The 24,301-nt window shown below is 39.8% G+C and overlaps 1 protein-coding gene across 1 annotated transcript in view; it reads left to right on the top strand.

The window, feature by feature from the left end:
* pafah1b1a (platelet-activating factor acetylhydrolase 1b, regulatory subunit 1a) overlaps nt 1–24,301 on the top strand; it is a 40,081-nt gene that overhangs the window by 2,663 nt on the left and 13,117 nt on the right. The window contains exons 2-5 of the mRNA XM_061681690.1: nt 5,275–5,564; nt 20,213–20,297; nt 22,758–22,832; nt 23,736–23,942. Of these exons, the coding sequence (XP_061537674.1) occupies nt 5,533–5,564; nt 20,213–20,297; nt 22,758–22,832; nt 23,736–23,942 (399 nt within the window). The 5' untranslated portion in view covers nt 5,275–5,532. The remainder of the gene's footprint in view (nt 1–5,274; nt 5,565–20,212; nt 20,298–22,757; nt 22,833–23,735; nt 23,943–24,301) is intronic.

Genomic DNA, 24,301 nt, shown 5'->3' with positions numbered 1-24,301 from the left:
GGACAAAAGCTGCAACTGCTGCCATGCCACAAAAAAAAAAAAAAAAAAAAAAAAAAACATTTCAGAATTGTTTAGCCTGTGTTTATGGCTGTCGTCATTTTGACTTACTCCACATAGTTTCTGCGCATGTGCACAGTTGTATTTTATTCTTTCAGTCATGCATCGTGGATGCAAGTAGCTATAGTCTCTCCACGAGATCTCCGTGTAAGGAGGTGTTCGATTGCCCAGCCCAAAGAATTTAACGGATATTCATATTCGTGTCACAAACAAGCCGGAAAGGAGGCGAACGTGGCATAATGAAATAGAGAAAGTTGAGCAGAGTCCAACACAGTGTGGCAGATGACGAGAGCTAGCCGGCTAGCTAGAAAGGAGGCAGCTGGTCCCAGCCAGCGATGATTTACGGCACTGACAGGTGCAAAACCAACCTTTGGCCACAGTGCGGTGAGGATTCCTGGTTTCCTGATTCTCGAAGGTTCCTGGTTCTTGAAGCCATTTTAAACTAAAAAGAAAACCATTCCCTGAGGGAGAAGCGCCATCCACAACGTGCTCGTGTACTCTCTTTCTGATTAAATAGTTTTCAAATAATCAAATTGGATTTTTCATTTGTTGGACTATGACATCTTACTCCTTGTACAATTCCAAAATAAAGGTTTCAATTCTGATTCGAAAGTCATTCTTTACTGTCAACACGAATAACGAATCTGGATTTAGAGGGTGACTCTAAGCCCGAATAATCAGTATATAATATATCAAAATAAATACACAGCAAACTAGATGAATTAACAGTGCCTTGTTGCAACCAAGTGATGCACTCTTTAGCTTCAATAGCCTCAATACATGATAAAGCAAAAATTTGGAACTCATTTGTAAGCTGTATTTATAGTTATTGTAGTTATGTAAGTAGATCAAGAAAGGCTGTACCTTTTTATAATGTATCAGAATTCAGAATTATGTTTATTTGCCATGTATGTCAAAAACACAAGGAATTTATCTCTGGTAGTTCGAGCCGCTCTGGTACGACAGTTGAGCCATTTTTACAATAAATACTTTTGAGACATAAAAACACACTATGGAGAGTCACTTAGCCTGCAGCAATTTAATGGCAAGAGGGAAGAAGCTGTTGGGATGTCTGCTGGTTTTAGTTTGCATTGATCGATAGCGCCTACCTGAGGTAAGGAGCTGGAAGAGGTGGTGACCAGGATGTGGAGGCTCCAAGAGGATTTTGCATGCTCTTCTCTTAGTTCTGGCAGCGTGCAAGTCCTCAAGGGTGGTAGGGGGTGTACCGATGTTTTTTTCTGGAAGTCCTGGTTGTCCGTTGCAGTCGGAGTTTGTCCTTTTTTGTGGCACCACCAAACCAGACTGTGATGGAGTAACACAGGACTGATTCGATGCCTGCTGTGTATCACTGTCTCCTTAGCATGTGCAATGGAAAGGAACTGTTGTAGAGTGAGGATGGAGATTTTGCGGAACTGTTAAGCTGTTTTGGACCTTTTTAATAGCTTGTCAGTGTGTATTAAAGGCAAACACGGTTGATGCCACTGTTACTTTCTCTGAAGTTGTCTGAGTTTGTGTCGCTGCTCGGAAATGAAGGCAGTCCAGATTCCAGATGTTTGGGGTGCTTGGTTTTGAAAATTGACAAAGGCTTTACTGTATTTCTATACAAGGCAATTCTGAGATGACTACGAGGTTAACTGTCAGTGGTGTCAAAAAAAAGAAGAATAAGGAGGTACGGTTTAATGTTTTTTTTAAATAAACTTTGCGAAAGTAATCACGTGACATGTTTCCCATTATCGTTACTGTATGTGCTTCCATTTGGTTGATGTAACCCCTACCTTTAGTTGGCCTGCTCTCCTGAACTGTCCAAGATGTAAGCTTGGTGACGCAAAGCAACGAATATGTGCTCCGTAAGACATCGGGTGTGGCTCAGTTCAGTTGTGACTCTGTGTCCGGCTGCTGCTTCTTAAAGTGACAGAGGATGTTTTCTGTTATTTATCTAAAATGATTCTCAAAGTGACATTAACCTGTTGGGATTAATCAGGAAATTAAATGACAACCCTAGAGCGCTCAGCACCATTGCAATCATTGTTCCTGCTGCTACACAAAGACAACGGAATCAATAGCAGGAACAGCAAGCAGATTTATGTATGCACCTCGACTGCAACCTATTCCCCCTCCCACCTTCTGAGTGTAACCATCCATCCATCCATTTTCTGTACCGCTTACCCTCACTAGGGTCGTGGGTGTGCTGGAGCTTATCCCAGCTATCTTCGGGCGAGAGGCGGGGTACACCCTGAACTGGTTGCCAGCCAATCGCATTGCACATATAAACAAACAACCATTCACACTCACACCTACGGGCAATTTAGAGTCTTCAGTCAACCTACCACGCATGTTTTTGGGATGTGGGAGGAAACCGGAGTACCCGCTGAAAACCCGCGCAGGCACGGGGAGAACATACAAACTCCACACAGGCGGGGCCAGGATTTGAACCCCGGTCCTCAGAACAGTGAGGCAGATGTGCTAACCAGTCGACCAATGTGCCGAGTGTAACCAGTTAAACTGATTTATTTTATTGTACAGTACTGTGTTCAATAATTAAATTAAAAATTTGCTTTGCAGAGAGAAGTACCACCTCTTACAAAAATGTGCACAGAGGTCTGTCAATAAATGCTCTCTCAGTTCACACACACATCCAAATAGTGGAACTGCTGTTGTTGAACACAATCAGTTCGAAAACAAATTCCCCAAATAATGGAAATTAATCAGTCCAGTCATTAATGCCATCATAAAACCTTCATTAATTCTACAGGTGATAGTTTTTCCTTTTAACATTCTTAACTGTCATAAGCGTAAAAAAACAAGCTTAACCTTGTGTTCGCACCCTTAACTTTGATGATACATGATGGACGTGGCTGTATTACTGCTTGTTTGTGCTCGAAGTGAGCCTCCTCACATTTGAGATTAAGAACAGCTCTTGTTCCATGATAGATTCAGTTCAAATTACTTTAGTCATATTGTACTGAGCAGCCAGGACAGAGAGGAGTTAACATGTTTGTCGTCTCCCTAGTTGCATTTCCGAGTTTGATTACACTTTTTCATCACTGACACATTTCGCTGACAGCAAAAGCAAAACGTGCGGTTATTTTTGCTCAGAACGACATTTGTTAAGGTGTTGCGTGACACCATGCATGCTGACAGTTCAACTTCTAAGTACTGTGTGACTTAAGAGCCGTATTTGTCTTGAAAATTTTAGTCTCGTTTTAAATTGTATGATTATATTCTAATTTCTAGGTTCCACAGTAGTTTGCAAGGTTATATTGGTCAGTCATATTTTGGTTAGTTTGGCACAATCAACTCTGTGCTGTGGCTCTCTGTGGAGCAGGTCCTCTTCAAAGTTCATGTGTCAGTTATGCAAATAGAAAAGAGCACATTCTATATTTGTACCTTTATCAGTTCAATAGACCAGGCTGGCAGCTATTGAAATAATGTCTGCTGCCTTCGTGGGTCCAATCACTTGTAATTGAAGGAAAACGGGTGTCAAATATGAAGATTGCTGCTTTTTGGAAAATAAGTCCTTTTCTTCACTGCTCCTTTTATAAAGATCCCAGACTTGACGTCCCAGAGAACCTGAAACCTTCACACATTCTGAGGTGCAGTTGAAATGTAAATAAACAATCAATACATTAGTTATTTCTGAAAGCAATGTCTTTGACGCAACACAGGCTCATTCTAGAGAAAACTGTCCAACAAGTTATGAGTAAACGAGAGAGAGGTATTGTATCAGGATTTTAAAATGAAGCAAATTAGCCTTGTTTTATACTGTTGTTTACTGGTCAGTTGGAGATTTAGTCATTGTGGTCCCAGTAGACTAAGATGCTTATCGTTGTTCATAGTTGGCCTTCCATTGGCTATTGAGTTTGGTATATTTACAAGGCAGTGTGTAGTGTTCATGTTTGTAACCCTACTGTATTTAATGTACCTCACATAAATATCCCTCAAATGACAATACACTGACCTTCTCACCAGTAAAGGCTTCTTTATACTCGCGCGGGCGGTGACTGTGGCTATCCTGCGCGCAGTTTGCCTATATACTCAAGCGCAACCCACGCGTGCTGTTTTGAAAATGTGCTGCGGTTCTCTTCCAAGTCGGGCGTGTCGCTATGGCTGGTATAGGCTAGGACAGCACAGGGTGGAGTTTCCTCTGCATTTTATGGCCATTTCCAGTAGCCGTTTTTACCTTCCTTTCCGCAACAAGGAACAACAATGGTGACCGTGGAACAGTGTCTGCTAGAACAAATGGACCTAGATAATCCAGATGATACGTTTAAGTTTATGTATGTGTTCACTGTGATGGGTTAAATGCAGAGAACAAATTTCGTGTGCATGCATGCATGCATGCATGCATGCATGTATGTTCATGACAATAAAAGGTGATTCTTCTTCTTATTTATACTGCAAAATCAATCAAGAATGCGGCAGCATAGGTGGTATGTGGAACCAAGGGTAAAGCTGAGTACGTCATCACAGCATGTGACTAAAACGGACCAATCACGAGAGATGATCTCCGCGGCATTCTGCACGTGGCGACAATTTGTGCTGTGTGCGCGTCAAGTGCCGCATATGGGCCACACGGCCCAATGCGTCGGTCATGTGATGCAATGCGGGCGCTGTCGGCTGCACGAGCGCGGGAGTATAAAGAGGACTTAAGAGCTGTGGTGTTAACTCATTGTGATTTTCCCATTCATCACTCTGCTAGGCAGTTCCCGAGGAGGTGTGATAATGACATGATGGTGTTTTGGAATTTGACAAGTGAGCAGCTGTTATTTGGGCCTCCTCAGCCATGACCTTTTTTTTGTCCTCCCCCCTGTTCTGACAGAAACCTGAGAGTAGGGGTTTGTCACTCTACAAATGTGGATCAACTCTTGCATGTATGCACAGGAATTTGTAGCAGGAGCAACCTGGAATGTATTGATATCGTAGATTGCTTGTTTGAGGACATCCAAAAATCCAAGGAATGAATGATTGAGTTGACTTCATCTGATGGATTGCTTCATGCCATTTTTATAATTGACTAATTGATGGGCTATACTAATGTTTTCTCTTCGTGCTGCATTTACCTTCAGGGAGGAAAAGCAGCTTCTATCTGTTTTATCTGCATTTAAACTATTGCAGGTATTGAAGGAGCACTTTGACCTATAAATATTTCCAACCCCACCCACTCTCCATGTTATCTGCCATGCATACCTAATGCAGACCTCCATTTTTCCCTTTCAGATGCAGTGGAGACTCGGCTGTTGACTGGTGTGCAGGCTCTCCACTTCTGTCGTCCTTAGGGGGCCCGATTCCTGTGGTCCCCACTTTATCTGAGGTTGTGTCGGGACTACACTAACTGATGCCATAGGAGTACAGGGATCACCCTTGCTCGCGTTGCTCGGATCTGCACAGCTCATCTCCTGACTGAGGAGGCCACGGCAGCTGCACCATCTACTACGAAGTGTTCCCTCCTTGCCCCGCCCACACCGTCCTATCACCATGGTGCTTTCACAACGGCAACGAGATGAACTGTAAGTGGCCAACACGTCTTTCAATCACGTCAAGTCTTAATGTGCCAATTTTGCCAAAACCACTTTTCCACTAAATTAAATTCAATTAGGATGGGCAAACCTTGGTTAGGCTGTAGTTTCTACCACAGGAAGTTTAGGTCACACTGTATGCTTGTGAGACAGCACCTATAAACAAAAACATAGTGTCGAATCCTATTGTAAGGCATAGTATTTTTTTAAATGGCAATTCTTGTTTCCATCCGATTAAATTAACTTGTCCATAGATTGTAAAACAAAAGAAATTTAACTATTCTCTATCGACTAATCAGCCAACGGCAGTCTGCCTGGCTCCACCCTCCCAAAGTGTACTAGAATGGACCAGCGCGACTATAACCTCAACAAAGGCAATACGGTATACTGAAAAGTGATGTTTCAAGTCAGATATTTTTGGCCCTTTTTTAATGGAAATGGTCAAATCAAAATTGCACACTATACCATAATAAACCTAAATATACCACTTGTTTGAAAAGAGGCTTAAAAGACATGATTTGTTCATTTACCAGTTGTTTTGATAGCATTCTCATCACCATCGAATTCCAAAAGTTTTGATTTGTTTTGGTTACTTCAATTACTGTCCAAACTTACCAAAAACTAGTTTCTTTACAATTGACCAAAGGGTATGACTGCAAAAGCACAGTAAATATGGAAATGACAACACTGCTATAGACTACAAGACTCTCTAGAGAATTATTTTTTAAATTTTTTGGGGGACCTACTTTCATTTCACTTTGTACACTGGTACAGTATGCTGCCTAAATCCCTCAGTGCTTCTGGTACCTCTGTTTAGTAGGAGCACATTTGTTCTTGGTTCCAGTGGATTTGGCATGGTTTAGTGCATGGCTGCTATTAGGGCTGGGTGGTATATTGAGGTTTTATGATAACTATATACTGTACTCTGACACAATGAAGAATGATGCAATACATTTTACTGTATATCAGTATAAATTAGAGTTGCAATTAAAATACTGAATTGGGTTTTTCAAATTGCTGTGGCAGTGTTTGTGTCTTCATGTTGCTCTAGCTCTGCTCCACTCCCTGTACAAGGCCGCCCTCAGCTTGCCCAGCCCGAGCTGCCATTCTTCACTCTGCTTGCTTTCTGAATGGCTCTTGGTTTAATGTGACAATGACTTAGGTCCAAGTTTCCAATTCTGACTTAATGCTACCTGATTTTGTTGTTGGTCTATTTACATGTACATTTCAAGTGACACATATCCGATATGGCATATTACATTCAAAGAACACTTACACGGATGCCCAAATTGCATGTAAATAACTACACGTGCCAAAACAAGGCTGTAACATCATGGAACTAAACGCTGACACATAAATAATACAAATATTAAACATTGCATACCATTTAGGTAGCCTGGGGTGACTTCTCCCCTCACCCCACATTAATTGAACTGAGGGATAACCTCCACTGGCTGCAGTTGGCAATTATTGATCTTATTTAATGATCTGCACGCCTACTGAAGGACATTTAGACCATATTTGTCTATGCTTTCCCTGTAGTTTACATCAGGTGGTTGTCTATTAAAAAAAAAAAAAAAAAAAAAAACTCACACAGATCATTGTATTTCGATGACGTTAAGCTCGCATGGAGTTTTTGCTGCACTGTCATTGGTATAAATCCGATTTTCAGATTTTTAATCCACATTTGGCCTGAGTCTGATCTTAAAATATCTGATTCTATGCTTCCCCCCACCCCAGGGTTGCACAATAACAATTTCCGCTGATACCAATAACTTACTACTTCTCCAAAAAACGATAACCGATATATTTTTTTAATGGTTTATATCAGGAGTCTTTAATAATTGGATCGTTGGTGTTTGAAAAAATGGATGGAAAGCTGGACCCCCTACTTATGTATATTGTCTGTAATTGTGTTTTACATGAATATGTTCCTATAATAGGATGTCTTTTTATTGTCACAATACACAAGTACAATGAGATGAAGATGAGAGGCCATGTGTAAATGGTACCTTATTGTGCAATCAACACTGATATTCAAATAATACACAGGTTCAAATATGTTTTTAAGAACGGGTGATCATTCATTTTAACGTGTATTTAAAGAAGTTTAAATTTGTGGCTGGGCGAAAAGTGCCGACGCTCGTCATTAATAGATGCGCAGTCGCGTTGGTCCCGCCGAAGAAGGAGGGCTGTTGTGTGTTTTGATGTTAGTTGCATTCGTAGGTGATGTAATTTATTGTCAAGTCAGCTAACACTGGAGAGGAAGATGGATCGGATCGGTGCTCTGTAGGGGTTACCTTTTAGTTTAGCTGTTAGTCTGCCCTGACAACCGTGTTTCTGTATCCGATTAAGCCGGCTCTGCTTGCTCCTCTGTCAGTTTCTGCTGGTACGTGAGTTAGCTGCTTGGTAGGCCGCTGGGTCTTGCCGAGTGCTGTGCTCCGAAGGTACGAAACGCTCACGAGTGTCGTAGTTACAAACTCAAAGTCACTGGATGATCGCAATTTCAGCAAGTGCTGGTGATCCTATGCTAATTTACTTTGGATATTGACTATTTTTGGTGTTGTAGGCAAAGAATTTTGGTTAAAATATCCATGACTGTCACCAGCCAATGCAACAGTAACTGCTGGTGACCAGCGCGCCACTGAATGAGAAGGTGTTATTGATCCAGTTTTTTCGATATGACATCATAGTATATAGCTTTACATTTGGTCACAGATAAAATCCCATTTTAGGGTAGTGTGGAATATAGGCTAACCAGTCTACTACTGTATTTTGTCAATCAACTCACCCCGTGACACAAGGTAACGTGTAGACTTTACGCCGATCTGATTGGCCTGATCGGTATCGCCAATAATTAGCATTTTATGCTTATCGGCTTTGTCATAATTCGCCGAGTCATTGATCGGCTCCGTAAAAGACCTTTACTCCACGTCCCCGTTGTGTACAGTATATTAAAATCCAAAAGCTAGTTTACGTAGTACTGTAAATATCTGACCACCAATAGTTATTTAAAAAAAAATAAAATAAATAAAAAATAAAATAAAAAACATGGCGGCGGTGTGGGACAGACAACACATAATGCCTGGATCAGACTACAAGACACATTTTGTCTTTCACGATTGCACTATGTCAGACTACTGCAATAAAATCGTGCATTCCGATACCACCGCATCCCGCTTTTTACGATCACTGGGCTTCATCTTGTCAACTCAAAACGCGACCGGATAAACCCGTTACCATGGCGACAACAGCAATAATCGATCGCGCCGTGATTATAAGAACAAAATGGGGAAAAATGTGTGTCGGTGGTCACCGGTGCTCGGGAGAGGACGTTCGTTTAAGGCTTGCTTGAGGTATGTTCACGTAGTTTTAATACGATACCGCTTGTAAGCAGGCAACAAAATGTTATGTAGCCTAACAAGCTAGTGCTAGCACTAACGGTTGTAAGCGAACATGCAGGCGCTCTGTCGAATCATGCTCTAAAGTTTCTGTGTGGGTGAAGTAATCTAATTACAACAAAGTAATTTAATGACAGTAAGTTGGCACCCATTATTTCTGTCGTGTTGTAATGTTGGTTTGACCTGACTGATTAGAGCAGTGATTTCCAACCTTTATGAAGCCAAGGCACATATTTTACAATTGCAAAATCTCACGGCACACAAACAAACAAAAATGTCACAAAAAGTGGATACATTAATTACTGTATGTACTTCCTGCGAGGCTTTACACGATCCGAATTTTTGGGACCGATCAGCAAGTTTAAAAAAAAAAAAAAAAAACGATAACCGATCACCGATCCGATCACAAGATGGAGAAATGTGTCTATTTATAAGACTTGTTCATTTATTCTATATACTTATATATATATACTGTATCCATCCATCCGTTTTCTGTACAGCATATCCTCACAAGGGTTGCGGGCGTGCTGGAGCCCCGTCCCAGCTCAAATTATTCTCTAGCATTTTAGACAAAAGTTAAAACACCAATGACCTCTGGGGGGCATTCAAGAATTGGCCACTGATATAAGTTTAGGTCAAATCAACATTACATGACAGAAATAATGGGTGCTAACTTACTGCAATTAAATGACTTTATTGCAGTTAAATTACTTTAATAAATACTGTTAATGACATGCTTACTCTAACTTTCTCACTGTCCCAGCTATATGGACGGGTGTTGTCCAGCGTTCGAGTCCTGTCAGGGTTGGCATTGGGTCATGAAACGTCTCAGCCAATGTGTCTAAACAGTAGGGCTGGGCAATTATGGAAAAAGTAATGATCACTGTTATTTTGATTACTGAAATCACGATTAATAAATTTGATTATTCATTGATTTCAAAACTGAACTTTAAATATAACTTCATAAAAAACCCAGAAAACAAATTAGTAACAAGTAAAATAATAATATATTAAAAAATAGAAATAAAAAAAACCAAAACAAATAAACATAAATACAGCCATGGCTAAAAACATTTGTACGCTTGGGGTGACTGTATTGTATATTTGTTTTAAAAAAAATCCTCTCAATATTCTGTTATTTAGCAAATAATGTTAATAATAATAATAATGTTGCTAATTTTAATTAACCTTAAACGGTAACATTTTAGTCTGCTTCCATGTCAGACAATAAAAATATACAAAGCCATGACTGTATTTGCTTTTCCTACTATATGCGCATTGGCCTCTTGGCGGCAGTGTGGCGCGGTGCTTGCATGGAGCTGTGTATTACAATAAGCTAAAAAGAGTAGAAGAAGAAACTCGCAATAAAAAATTTTGTAACTTTTATTTCACAGATTAGGAAGCTTATATGCCTGTGAATGTTATATTGTCTGTCTGTATGTGTTACGACAGTTTGTGTGTAAACATTCATTATTTGAATGTAAATCCTTCCCGTGATCCAATGCTAATGTTAGCTAGCCCGTCAATTAGGGCTGCAGCTATTGAATATTTTAGTATTCGAGTATCCTACCAACATTTTTATTAATTAATTGGGTATTCGGATAAATTCTTTTATTTTACTTAAAGAGCAATTACGAATACACAAGAAAAAATAAGTCATTTCACTTAAAAATGAATGACCACTTTTTCTTTTTTGAGATCAAATGTTTTATTTATTCAATTCACATTGGGCAGCAAACTGTATTTTCTTTACATGTAAGTAATCACATTTCTTCTTCTTCCATGGAATTCTTGTACACGTACAACTACATTGCACAAAATAGAGACCAGAACTATTGTCCATACATAGACTATCGAATTCAGTCTATCAGCAGTTATTTCTTTGTTTACAAAATAGTGCTGAGTAGTCATTTTGATGTTTGAGATCTGATTAATATACTTTAATAGACTTGCGCTTTTTTTTTTTTTTCTTACTTTCTTTTTTTTCCTTTTTTGTTACCAGGGTTGAAAACAGAATTGGCAAAGGCGTATTAATCCATAGACACACAAATATTTGACGATGGAACGTCGACATGTCATACATATACTGGTACTTTGATTCAGGCTGCAACTGTGTCCGACATTACAAGGTTGATGTGATAAAACCATTAAAATTACAAATATTGAATTTATTAACAATTATGATTGACTGTCGCTAGGTAATGTTCTTGACAGAATTTTGAAAATATTTAAATGAAATAAATTTTTATAGGTTAGCAGTTCTGCAGTACACAAACATCGCAGCAGACCCTGGGATGTGACTATTGAGCACATGTACATCGCGATGACTATGCTCAAACAATATCGTGCAGCCCTAGTCAAAATGCGATTGTACTTGCATTGCGGCAGTTAAAGTAACTTTAATTTTACACAATGTAAGTGTAGCAACCAAGATGTCGGGCCTCGACTCTCACTCTTGTCACATAAAAACTCACTAAGTCATACTCTCTGGGAGTACATGTGTTACTGTGGGGATGGCTCGATCCCATGTTTAATGTTACTAGGTTAAGAATCAAAACACATTCACTGCACAGTAGGGTTGGGCATCGAGAATCGATTGGAACCGGGACTAAAGTTCAGGTTCTCCCGGAACCCCTCAAATAAAAAAATTCCGGTTCCCAGTTTCGATGCCTAGTCTTCCAGCCACGAAGAAGTGGCTAAAAGCAAGGAAGAAGCGGCGTAAACCAACGAAGAAGAATGGGCACGATGACGTGCTTGTGCAGCAGTGGCGGTGAACAAAAGTGTGTTTTAACTTTGTTAAAATTAATGACCAGTCACCTCACTGCAACACTCGGAATACGATTATATTGTGCAAAGGAGTCTTTCCCGATGTGTAGCGTCAGAAGCGCTCCGAGCCTCAGCCTACACCACGCGTAGCTTCAGTGAAGTCAACAATAAAATGTCTATGCCAACATTGAGACAGCTAACAAGATAAACATTTGCTTGCACTTTTGCACTGATGGTCTTTAGTGTTTATTTTAATGTTTAAACCAACGTAAGCGGCGATGACAAAAAATAAAATAAAATAGCTTAACACTGAGCTAAAACTTGACCGTAGCAACTTTACAACACAATGAATTGGGACAAAATTCACATAAACATTGTCTCACAGTATCACAAACACTAACCTTGTGCCTCATCGGTGGGTAGGGAAAGGAATCAGCGTGTTATAGCATTTGGTTCTGTCCATTAAAAAAAAAATAATAATAAAAAATCGCAGTTACTTTTCGTGCCAAAATGCTGAGTTCTGGTGCGTACCCTTCAAAATACAAGGCTACAAGCTTAAAACAAAAAGTCAAGTTAAAACTTGCACATATAAACCATTTGACGTGATGAAACAGAATACAGGGGCACCTATATAGCATTGTTAAAATAACTATACGTGTTGGATTCTCCTCTCAGACGCTACAATAGTGTAGCAACGGAGCCAACCCAATACTCCACACTTCAGAATAATGATATAAACGATAGAGGATTATATTTGTAGGATTTGTCGCACTAGAATATACATCATTATATCGCACAGTTCCGTTTGTGACCTTTAGAAATTAAGAACGTTTAAAAATCTCATCTTTTTCACCCGATACAGAGCAGCCGAAAATTATGTGATCAGCCCCGATTTCTGATCACGTGATCGGATCGGGAAAACCCCATTCTTACTTTTTCTCTTCTGATTGAGATTAATCAAAGGCATTGATTTGGGTGTCTCTTGCAATTCATTGAGGAATATGCCCTCTTGTGCATTACGTGACATGGCGCCCAACAATGTTTCTATGTTTTTCGATTAGTGCTGTGGGTGGGGCCTGTTGGTATGGGGAGCTCTTTTGGAATGCTTGGATTACCTATGTGCTAGTCAGAAGAAGCTTCCAAGACCCCCCACACAGCCAAAACCCCTCTTTTTTCTCTCTGTGGGCCAGAGACCATTCGGAAACTGTTGTCAGTCTTCAAGCATCTGGTGTAATACTATTATAGTGTTAAGGTGTCGTTTGTCGCAGTAGAAGTGTTTATTTAGTGCGTGCCAACAGGTATTGCTTCAATCATTGGAATTTGCTTTTCTGAATTGTTTGAAAACCAGCAATCTTTTTATTTATGTAAAAAATTCCTATTATTTAAAATCTACCTGCTTTGTATGCGATCTACATTTTGCTATCTGGTCAGTTTAGCCATCCATTCTTTTTAACTTTTTATTATTAATCTGCATTGATGATCTTGCAGTTAAAGGCCTTGCAGGAACAATTCAGTGGCTGAAAATTAGATTGCAGAGAACCTTCTCTATTAACTATGGTGTGTCCTATGTTTTCGACTGACCTGACATACGGCATTTCAAGGTAATGAACAGTGTAAGAAAACGTCATGCGGCAAAAGGAGGAACGCTCAGTTACCACTGCACTTACTGTTTTTCCATTTGATTGTTTTGTATTTTTGGCCTAATTGTTTTATACATATATTTACTGTAATTATGTCTTTACTACTGCAGTAGCTTAGTTTAGTGATTAGACTGGCACATTCCTAATTGCGTACAAATTCGGATTACGTCACCGCCGTAGGACCCAAGCTCAGTTGTAAACAGAGCACCCCTTTAACCTAAAATTCAACCGCAGAAGTATTGTTATTTTTTTGGTCGTAAATGTCATTTTTCTAATGATCAGGTGCTACTTTGGCAGCAGCAATCAGCTGTGTGATTCTGGAGCATCTTGGCAACAACTTTATTTTGTTTTTATTTTGTAATATATTTTTTTCAATGCATAACTAATGAAAAGCACATTTGTGTGCCTTTTACATGGTCAGGGGACTCACTGCCCCAGGCGTGTTGTAAAAATAGCTGAAGAACACAAATATGTTACTTCCCTCAAAGACCTGGCGGGCACCCGTGTACTGATGGGCTTATTTATTTATTTTAAGTTTCTGTTCGCTGACCAAAGAATATGCCCATGGCCCTCCCCCAGACTCTGATTATAAGGTGCTCTGTGTACATTTGTGCACATCTTCTGGCTCTGATTACCAAGACATAATAAGCTATCTGCCAAGAAAAGTGTGAAGAAAGTCACAGCAGCAGAAAGTATAGGGGGCCCTCTGATGCGGCAACCTAACCTGAATGTGTTATCATATCTTATATATATCTTATATCTTACCTTACCTGTGCTTCTGCAGTAGGAGTCATAAGTCATTTCAGTGTATATTTGTATAAAAGTACTTTGCAGCTTTAAATATAAAACCGCCAAATAAAAAAATGTAAATGCAGCAGGAACTGAGCATTCCTTCTTGTGCCTCGTGATGACTTATTCTTACCTTGCGCGCGGTTCGTAACCTCAATGTACTGTATGTTATCACTGTTGGAAACTGAGGACCCCTAAAATTTGTTTGCCATAGAATGTACTTTTGACATGTCGCTGCCATCAAATAATCTTCATATGCAAACCATTTCTTTTTTTTTTTTTGGCCAAGGAACTTTAAATTGCCTCTTATCCTGCCTTCCAACCATACTTGCAAAATGCAGTTAGCAAGTTGCCACGGATCAAACTGAGTCCTCCCTGCTTCTTGAATGCGTTACATCTCATCAGCATTTTACTGCCAAAAACACAAGCAGAGTAGACAAAAAGTACATGGTACCAGTACTACTAGAGTTCACTGCAATGCCATGATGTTTTAATATATTTACATATATATTGACGAACAGTGACAAATATTATGATTGTCCTAGTCTTTAATGAGATGTGAGCTTGAGAGGTAATTGGACAACCAGTGTACCGTTGTGAAAGTGATACTGATAATGTGATCTCACATTACCAGAGACAAAGATGACTTTACGTAACTGACATGTAATCAAATTTATTCTTATTAAACGCCCTTTCACAGATCAGTTCTAGTTCAAATCATTAAGACTTGGTATGGACTGACTTTCTATGTGAAATCATTGCCTATGGATTTTTGTAACATTAAGGTTTATTTGTAACACAATGCCACCATTGAATAGTAACCATGTAATTTTTAGTGGGAACCAGGCTGAATATTGAAATCCATTCCCAATTGTGATTAAGCATAGTTAGGGATTTACAAACTCTGGGCTTAAGTAACAACTTTCCTGAGATGAAACTCTCCCCCTCGGAGTATAGTGTACCACTTAAGAGTTTTGTGTGTGTGTGTGTGTGTGTGTGTGTGTGTGTGTGTGTGTCTGTCTAACACCGTTGTAACACTTTTAGTACCTTTGAAAGAAGGCAACTCTTTCAGTTTAACCTCCCTATTTCACATTAACTTAATGATAATCACACAAGAGCCTAGCAAAAATAGCGCACTCGGAAAGTAGAGAAAATGAAATCTGTGATCCCCTTTTTCCATATCGAGCATTAATAAAATATTGATCGAATCAAGCTTCTCTATATTGCTCAGCACTAGCGTCAAGTCAGAGTTTCAGTTTAGATTAATGCAGATATGTGGAGGACTGAGTAGAAGTAATAATTCTGTTGAGCAATGTTTAGCACTGCGACTGGTTTTATAGTACATCAAATGTACATATGTATGTTCTAAACCTCTCATCTTCTTGCTCCCAGTACCTTTTTACGTATTGATTTACAGCAGTGGTCCCCAACCACCGGACCGCTTGCCGTTTGGTACGAAGCCGCGCAACCCCCCCAAAAAACACTTTCTTTTTCCATCTTATTATCAGGAGGGTTCTGCCTTTGTAATAGGGCAGAATGATTATGATTAGGCTTTACACGATCAGGATTTTTGGGGCCGATCAGAAAGTTTAAAAAAAAAAACGATAACCGAACCGATCACAAGATGGAGCAATGTGTCTATTTAAATGACCTGTTCAATTACTACAGGGGTGCCCAAACTTTTTGGCTCAGGGGCCACATTGCCGTAAAATAATTGTCATGCGGGCCAGTATTAATTTTACATGCTACCGACGAGGGGAATGCTTTTTTGTATTTTTATTTTACTGTTTTACTATGCTGTCTGCTGCTAGGTAGATCCTATAACTGCCTGACCTGGATAAATGAAGGTTAAAATAAAAATTAATGAAATGCAAAATAAAGTATTTTTATGAAATTTGACTCAAACTTTATTCATCAGAATCAACAAACATGTTTGCATTAATGTGAAGGGTGATACTGAGATCTTGACTGCAGTAAATGGGGCAGGTCTGGCTCAAAAGCGGTGGTTTTAAAGATGTCACGCAGGTGGGAGTCACTTAGTCTTGTCCTCACGCGGTTCTTATTCATGTTCATGACTGAGAATGTCGTCTCACACAAGTATGTCGAGCCAAACAAGCTCAACATTTTCTGAGCAAATGTACGAATCTCTTGGAACCTGTCTTTATCCAGGTCTGTCTTTATTCACTCTGTGTTACACTGCAGCTCAATGAGCTCCAGCTGCAGGTGGGCTGGAACGTCACTGAGATCCACGGAAACGGTTTGGCACATAGAACTTTTTGGTGAATAATACAATGGAGTTTTGTAGCTTTACCTCCTTCTTCGTTTACTTTGTTACACACTAGGGTTGATAATCCACTGTGCTCGCCAACCATGGCAGGTGCGCCATCCGTAATAATCCCCGTGATTTTATTCCACTTTAATTTTATGTCATGTACAGCGGAACAAACCGAAGCAAATAAATCTTTCCCTCTTGTTTGGTCCTTAAGGATCTGGAGGTCAAGTAGCTCTTCACGCATGTTCATTTCACTGTCCACTCCTCTAAAAAAAATCAGTAACTGAGCGCTGTCGGATGCATCCGTGCTTTCGTCACAGGCTCACGAAAAAAATTCAAACTCCACTCCTTTTGCGTCCAACTCTCTTAATATCAGAAGAAACTTCTTCGATCCTTCGTGACACAGTGCTACGAGCCAGGAAAACATTGGCGAACTGTTGCTTTTTCTCAGGACAAATGTTCTCCACCATTTTCATCACACAGTCTTTAATAAATTCACCCTCAGTAAAAGGTTTGCAGTGCTTGGCAATCAGCGTTGCCACCTCATAGCTTGCCTTTGTTGTATTTTCATTCGACTCACTGACTCTTGTGAAAAAGTGTTGCTGTGCCGTTAAACCAGCTTCCAGTTGCTTCAATTTTTCACTGCGTTCGTTCCCAGTTAGCTTGTCGTAATTAGCATGTTCCGTCTGGTCGTGCCTCTTTATATTGAACTCCTTGAACACAGCCACAGTCTCTTGGCAAATTAGGCAGAGGCAGTTGTTTCTAAACTTAGTGAAAAAATATTCAGACTTCCATTTGTCCTGGAAACGTCGGCCCTCGCTATCAACTTTCCTTTTCTTACTTCCAGTTGCCATTTTAGAATTGGGCAAAAAACAGATCATGTGCAAAACGGCCCCGCGAAAGTTCAGCCACAAGTTTACTGCCATCCTGTGGTGAAATATAAAATTGCGCATGTATTTTGTACTGCCGGGCCACATATTATTGGTTTTATGACAGAGGCTTCGGGCCAGTGGAAATATGAACACGGGCCGGATTTGGCCCGGGGGCCGGACTTTGGGCATGTCTGATTTACTATATATACTTGTGTACTTAATTGCTAACGAGTGTATCTCGTTACCAATTATTATCTATAATTGGTAACGAGTGTACTCGCGTGCCATGTTTGTATCATTTTAATCGACAACACCCAAATAAATTAGTGTTTTTTTCAGCATGTTAAAATACCTATTGAACATAATTTTGGGGTGCTATAGCTGTTGTGTTTGAGATAGCTGTTGTTCATATAGGAGTGCAACGATTTAGTCCGACAGCAATATATATGGTATAATAAAAACTTGAGTGGTCTCTGGAAACTCAGAATTTTGTTTTTTAAATCTCCTAAAAAGTTGTCATTTTGGAGGTGAGGGGATTCCACCGGACAGCTACGATATATAAAATATGAGTTAATACTGCCACTTTATAGTATATTACATTCCTTTGTCCACACCCGCTATGCAGTGTCTCGCCCCCAAAATCCAGTCCACATGGGAGTAAAGTGTAAAGCACAGGTGTCAAACACTGGGCCCGGGGGGTCAGATCCGTCCCTTGAAATCAAATTGTGCGTCAATTTCAATGATTCTTGCTTTTTTGTTACCAAACCCTTTTTTACAGTAACTTTAACCATAATTTAACTATTATCCTTGACTTCTGATTTTCCATCAATTTGTTGTGCACTGTATTATATACTGTATGTAATAATATAATGGCACATACATACATATATATATATATATATATATATATATATATATATATATATATATATATATATATATATATATATATACACACACACACACACACACACACACACAAATTTAGGAGGAAATGAAGTCATATGCAGACTGGATGTCTGACTCACCTCTTTGATAACATCATCCATCTTTCTCTCGATGCTAGTAACCATAGAAACCAGCTACTTTGCTCTCCTTCTGTCCACATTGATAAAATAGTTACCTCTATTTTCATTGTGCCTTTGCTCTGAGCATTTTAACATTTTTAATTGCTGCTGTAGACAATACAAGGCTTCTGCGTAATGAGTTTGTATCCATTTGTTTAATACTATATTCAATGTAGTGAGCCTCTTGTTTTGCCCACTTGCTTACTTGGTAGCTACGTGGTTTAATGCAAATTATTTGTTTACATTATTCACAACTACCATCACCTCACTACCTCATTGTAGAATTTTCCCCCCTAAAATAACTGCATGGAAAATGTGCCTAAACCTGTCACATTTATGAACAATGACTTTCAATTTAGCATATTTTGGAAATAAAGGACATAAAATCATTGTAATTTTCTGAGTCTTACTACAATATTTTATTTAACCCTTTCAATTGAAGTTCGAATGGACAGCAGCATTCTGGACACACGTTCTCATGTCACATCCCCACCACATCAAAGAGGAGAACCGTTTGTGTTTTAGCTTCCCTCACCCACACGATATTTCTCAGATGTGTATGCTTACAAGTTGGCCCTCGCTAAGCGTTTTAAGTGGGCAGTCTGTCAGGAGTGCAGATAACCTCCTGCTAACCTTGAAGTCTAATGAAGGCCCCCTCTTGTTGTCATAGGTATTCAGCTGGGCATAAGGTGAGGTGCAGGGGGCACAGACTGGTCTGACAGATTGGAACTCCCTCCCCCTTCATATTAGCACCCTCAAGCATTTTCTCCCTTACTGCTTGTCTGGCTTTTCCTGGCTTTAAGAAGTACTGTTTGCGGTACATAAATACAACTATAAGAAGAAGAACCAATGTGGTATAGTGTGGGGGAGTGCAGTTTCATCGTGTGGTTTCTTTCGGTCATTTTCACTGATACGAACAGGAATTATATAAACAATTTTAATCAAGAATATTTTAAATTCAAATTGTGTATATTTCAGAGTTTTTATCACTGTAACCCAATACCCTGTGAGTGCAAGGGGTATTACTCATTCACGCCCTTTACCCATATCTCTGTTTTGTTCTGCGGAATCAAGCTGGCAAACTTGGTTACTAGCCACATCCTTAATGTCCCAATAAACCCACCAACAAATGTCTAGTCAATTTGACATAACACAGAGAAGTGTTGTTAACAAGTCTGCCTAATTTGAATGAATAAAAAATTGTTGCAATAATGGTCTAAAAGAATAATAATGCAACTAATAATTAGGGTTGGGCATCATTTGAATTTGAGAGATTCCAATTCCTTATTTCAATTCCGGTTCCAAACGTGTGTCTAGCCAGTGGCCACCACACAACTATGTTGATGCTGGCCCGGGTGCTACTTATTAATTTTAAATGACAAGTGTAAGCTGTCAACGTGTCTGGACTGCAGGTGAGCAAGCTAGCTAGCCTGCACCTACCTTGTAAAGTCCGGTAAGCCGGTAAACTCCTCCTGCCGCAAGTCACCCACACCCCCCCATTCACCATCAGCATTGCGGGGATTCATCCTATGATGTGTTATTTGTCCATAGTCACAGGAGCTCATTATGGACAACAGACACATATTCATTTGTGTTGGATAGATAGTGGGAGCTTGCCAGGAAGCACACATGTATTGTTTTACTTGTTCTACATGTATGACTGATTTATATACATTTAATGTTATTTTATTATATAGGTGTGACAATATATTAAAGTTTATTCACATATACTGTACGTACATGCATACATACTTCGCTATACACGTTATTATGCCCTTATCTTGGATAGGTTTATCAGGAAGTTAATTAAGGATTCTCTTTGTATATTCCAGAAATCGAGCCATAGCTGATTATCTGCGTTCCAATGGATATGAAGGCGCGTATTCTACTTTCAAGAAGGAGGCAGAATTAGACATGGTAAGTGGACAAAGGGTTGAAACACACACAAACAAACAAGCACACCATCCATCTATTCATCTATTTAATCATATAATCTATTCCAATTTATTTAAACAACCTTTGATTTACTCTTCTTCCCAAAGCTCCTATAGAATAAACGGAAGCATTATTCACAGCATCTCCATCCAGTTATGGGCATGTGTCTAAATAGGGGATTTATGTCACCAATAATTGACCAAGGAAACCATTTTTAACATATTGCAGTTTAAATTCACACCCTACTACCGACTTGTGAATATATTGCTTATTATTACCGATTTATGAACAGTCCTTGTATACATGGACCAAATTTTTAACATGGGGTGCTTCAAATAAAATGTTTTTTTTTCTGCAATAATTGAATTAAATCATTGTGGTAGTTGATAAAAAAAATTCGCCTGTGGAAAAATTACAGTTTTTAATTGTTATTTTTTATGTATTATTTTTTTAATGGCATCGGAGAATCTGTCTTGAACTTAACGACGCCTCGCTTGTTACAAGTTGATTATGATCATCCTTAGCTCTGGTACATTATAAATAGTTGCCTTCTGACTTGTAGTCTGGTAAAGAATCATCATCTTATGACATTAGTTTCCCCCTTTCCCAACTTCGTATAGCATCCTCTTGTTTCACCTTACCTTCACATTTCACTTCACCTGCTTCTCCTTTGTGTCTTCATTCATTGATTCCTCTGCTAGACGTTTTATGAGTGCGAGCAGGTTGAATAATGGATGAATGGCACAGGGGGATCCATGCACCCTTGGGTTTTAGTAGCTCTGCCCAAAACAAACCTTTGCAAGTCAATATGATAACAGGACAATGTCCTCTTGCATGCATTGCATACATGAGTTAGAATTTACCTGCAATGGTAAATGTGGTTCGGGTTTTGACTTTTTTATTTCTTTTTTATAGACTTTTTTTTTTTTTTTTTTTTTGCCAACACCCCTGTGGATGTCTGTGTGTGTTAGCAGGTTTTAATTGCAAAAATAATTTTAATATGTTTGCGACCAGTTAAGGCCTCTTTATACTCCCGTGGTCGACAACGCCCGCATTCCATCACGTGACCGATGAATTGCCCTGCGCAGCAGTTCTGCGTAGCTTGCAGCTCACCCGACAAAAATAGTTGCTGCACATCGAACGCCGCAGAGATCATCTCTCGTGATTGGTCCGTTTTAGTCACATGCTGTGATGACGTACCAGCGTGCCCCTTGGTTCTACATACCATCTACGTCGCCGCCTTCTCGATCGATTTTGCAGCATAATTAAACGTATCATCTGGTCATCTAGGTCCATTTGTTCTGTCGCGGTCGCCATTGTTGTTGCTTTGTTCCTCGTTACTGAAAGGAAAGTAAAAACGGCTACCGGAAATGGCCCAAAAAATGCAGAGGAAACTCCACCCTGTGGTGTCCTGTCCAATACCAGCCGTAGCGACACCCCCGACTTGGAGGAGAACTGCAGCACACTTTCAAAACTGCGTGCGTGGGTTGCGCTCGAGTATAAAGGCAAACTACGCGAGGGACAGCCGCAGTGACGTCAGCGCGGTCGCCGTCCGCGTGAGTATAAAGAAGCCTTTACTCTGTAGTCTCATGACAGAAAGATGTACATTCATATACTGGCTTAGGCTTTTGGATCCACAATACCTACTGGTAATACGCTGGCAGCCTGCAGTGTAGTCTGGCACTTTTTGCCTGTCTCGTGTTTACTGGGAAGTGTCCAGGCAGATGGCTGATTAGTTGATGGCAGCCTTGTTAGGGGGGGGGGGGAACAAGTTAAATAACTTAAATAAATAAATTGAGCTTTCCTTCATACATTTTGTATGCTCCAACGTATCACTGTGCCTTGAGGCTGGCTATTGAACTATCAGAGCATTGACAGCCCACAAGGGGGTGAATGAGGGTACTGATTGGCGCTACTGTCCAATTTCACAGCTAACTCCCCAACCTTGTCTTGAAACAAAAGGAGAGACATCCTGGTGTAGTGGAGGGAATATATATGTTGAGATGGGTCGTTCAATTCATTTTGTTTTGCTGCCACAGTAATAATTTGTTCGTAGCATTATGAAGAAATTGTTTTTATTCTCGTATTTGAAGTTTTCTGTTACTGTAAAGTCTACACATACAGTACATTCTTTATCTAATATGAAATGAATTGCCAACACCTCCTGCAGGTCTACCTCAAATTAACTTCCTCAGTAAAATGCATAAACCTTCTCTGCTGGAGATTAGCCATTGTGGGAAGGATTATGATGAGAGTGTTTGTGTGTGGCGCATGTGTTGTACAGTAGCGTGGTTGCGTCTGGGCCCCCAGTGTAAATAATTGTTTTCTTTCTTCTAAGCCATGTCCTCGGCTTGCCACTCCAGCTGGTTCATTCTCACTAGCATTTGTGATTCTGCTGATTCTTCAACTGTTTGCCTTATGTACCCACCCCTCTCCTCACAGAATGAAGAATTGGACAAGAAGTATGCCGGCCTTTTGGAAAAAAAATGGACTTCAGTTATCAGATTACAAAAGAAGGTTTGTTTTTTTTGCTACTTTTAAAAGTAAGCTTGTTGGGATTGCAGTCTTGTGGATGGTTTTATGACACCACCAGTGCATCCATTGCATATCACTTTCAATGTATAATCTATTAAGAAGACTAACTGCAACCAAAATGACACCATTTACAATTTTTAAGACTTGAAACTTCTACCGTATATTTCGGACTATAAGTCGCAGTTTTTTTTCATAGTTTGGCCGGGGGTGCGATTTATACTCCGGAGCGATTTATAGGCGAAATTATTAAAACATTATTCTTTAATTTTACATGCTATTTTCACACTGACAACCGCATGAGGGCGTTCTAGCGCCTGTGTATCTGTACCTGCAACTGACGATGAGTCTGACGAAAGCGACGTAGAAGAGGAAGTGGTGCATCGTCTACCTCCGGAGTTGGCGGAGTTGTTTAGAAGTGACACAGAGGATGAAGATTTCATTGGATTTAGTGATTTGGAGTGACACTGATGGTTTGGAAAACTTGTTAGCATGTTCTTTATGCTATAGTTATCTGAATAACTGTTAATGTTACGTGAACATACCAGGCACGTTCTCAGTTCGTTATTTATGCGTCATGTAATGTTAGCTGAATGCGTTACGTTAGCATACCGTACACCTATTCAGCCTGTTGTTCTCTATTCTATTTTTATTTTAAATTGGCTTTCAAGATGAAATGTCTGTTCTGGATGTTGGATTTTATCAAATAAATTTCCCCCCAGAAATGCGACTTATACTCCAGTGCGACTTATGTTTTTTCCTTCTTTATTTTTGCATTTTTTGGCTGGTGCGACTTATACTCCGGAGTGACTTATAGTCCGGAAAATACGGTACTTAAATTGGTTGAATAGACCTCCATCTGCCAACATACTTGTTTGGTCTGGGCAGGTTATGGAACTTGAATCTAAACTGAACGAAGCAAAGGAGGAAATCACTCTGGGTGGACCAGTTAGTCAAAAGCGAGACCCCAAAGAGTGGGTCCCACGCCCTCCAGAAAGGTATGCGCTGAGTGGTCATCGAAGTCCCGTTACCAGAGTCATCTTCCACCCAGTCTTCAGTGTGATGGTGTCCGCTTCAGAGGATGCTACAATAAAGGTCAGTGAAAAAAAGTTATTTTCCCCCATGTGTTGTGTATTTTCAAATGTTTTAAAGAGTGATGCACCAAATTTTCATCCACCAACCAGCCGAAAATGGCCCAAAAGTACATTTTCGTTTTTTGGCCTAAACACAATATTTTAATGACACAAGCAAAAACTTACGGCCAGCGCGCCCTTCTCTGGATGAAGCTAGGAGCGACCACCAACGACAAGGTGACGTGCTCCGTGTGCATCTCAGTCTCGGAGTTTAGTGGCTATGGCTTGGCTATGACGGTTCGTCCATGTATAATGCGCACAATTGACTTTTGACAAAAAAAATTTGGGGGTGAGGAAATGCGCATTATACATGAGAAATTA

The sequence above is a fragment of the Phycodurus eques genome, chromosome 7 (genome assembly GCF_024500275.1).
Source record: "Phycodurus eques isolate BA_2022a chromosome 7, UOR_Pequ_1.1, whole genome shotgun sequence".
NCBI classification, from domain to species: Eukaryota; Metazoa; Chordata; class Actinopteri; order Syngnathiformes; family Syngnathidae; genus Phycodurus; species Phycodurus eques.
This window is presented reverse-complemented; position numbering and strand designations above follow the sequence as displayed.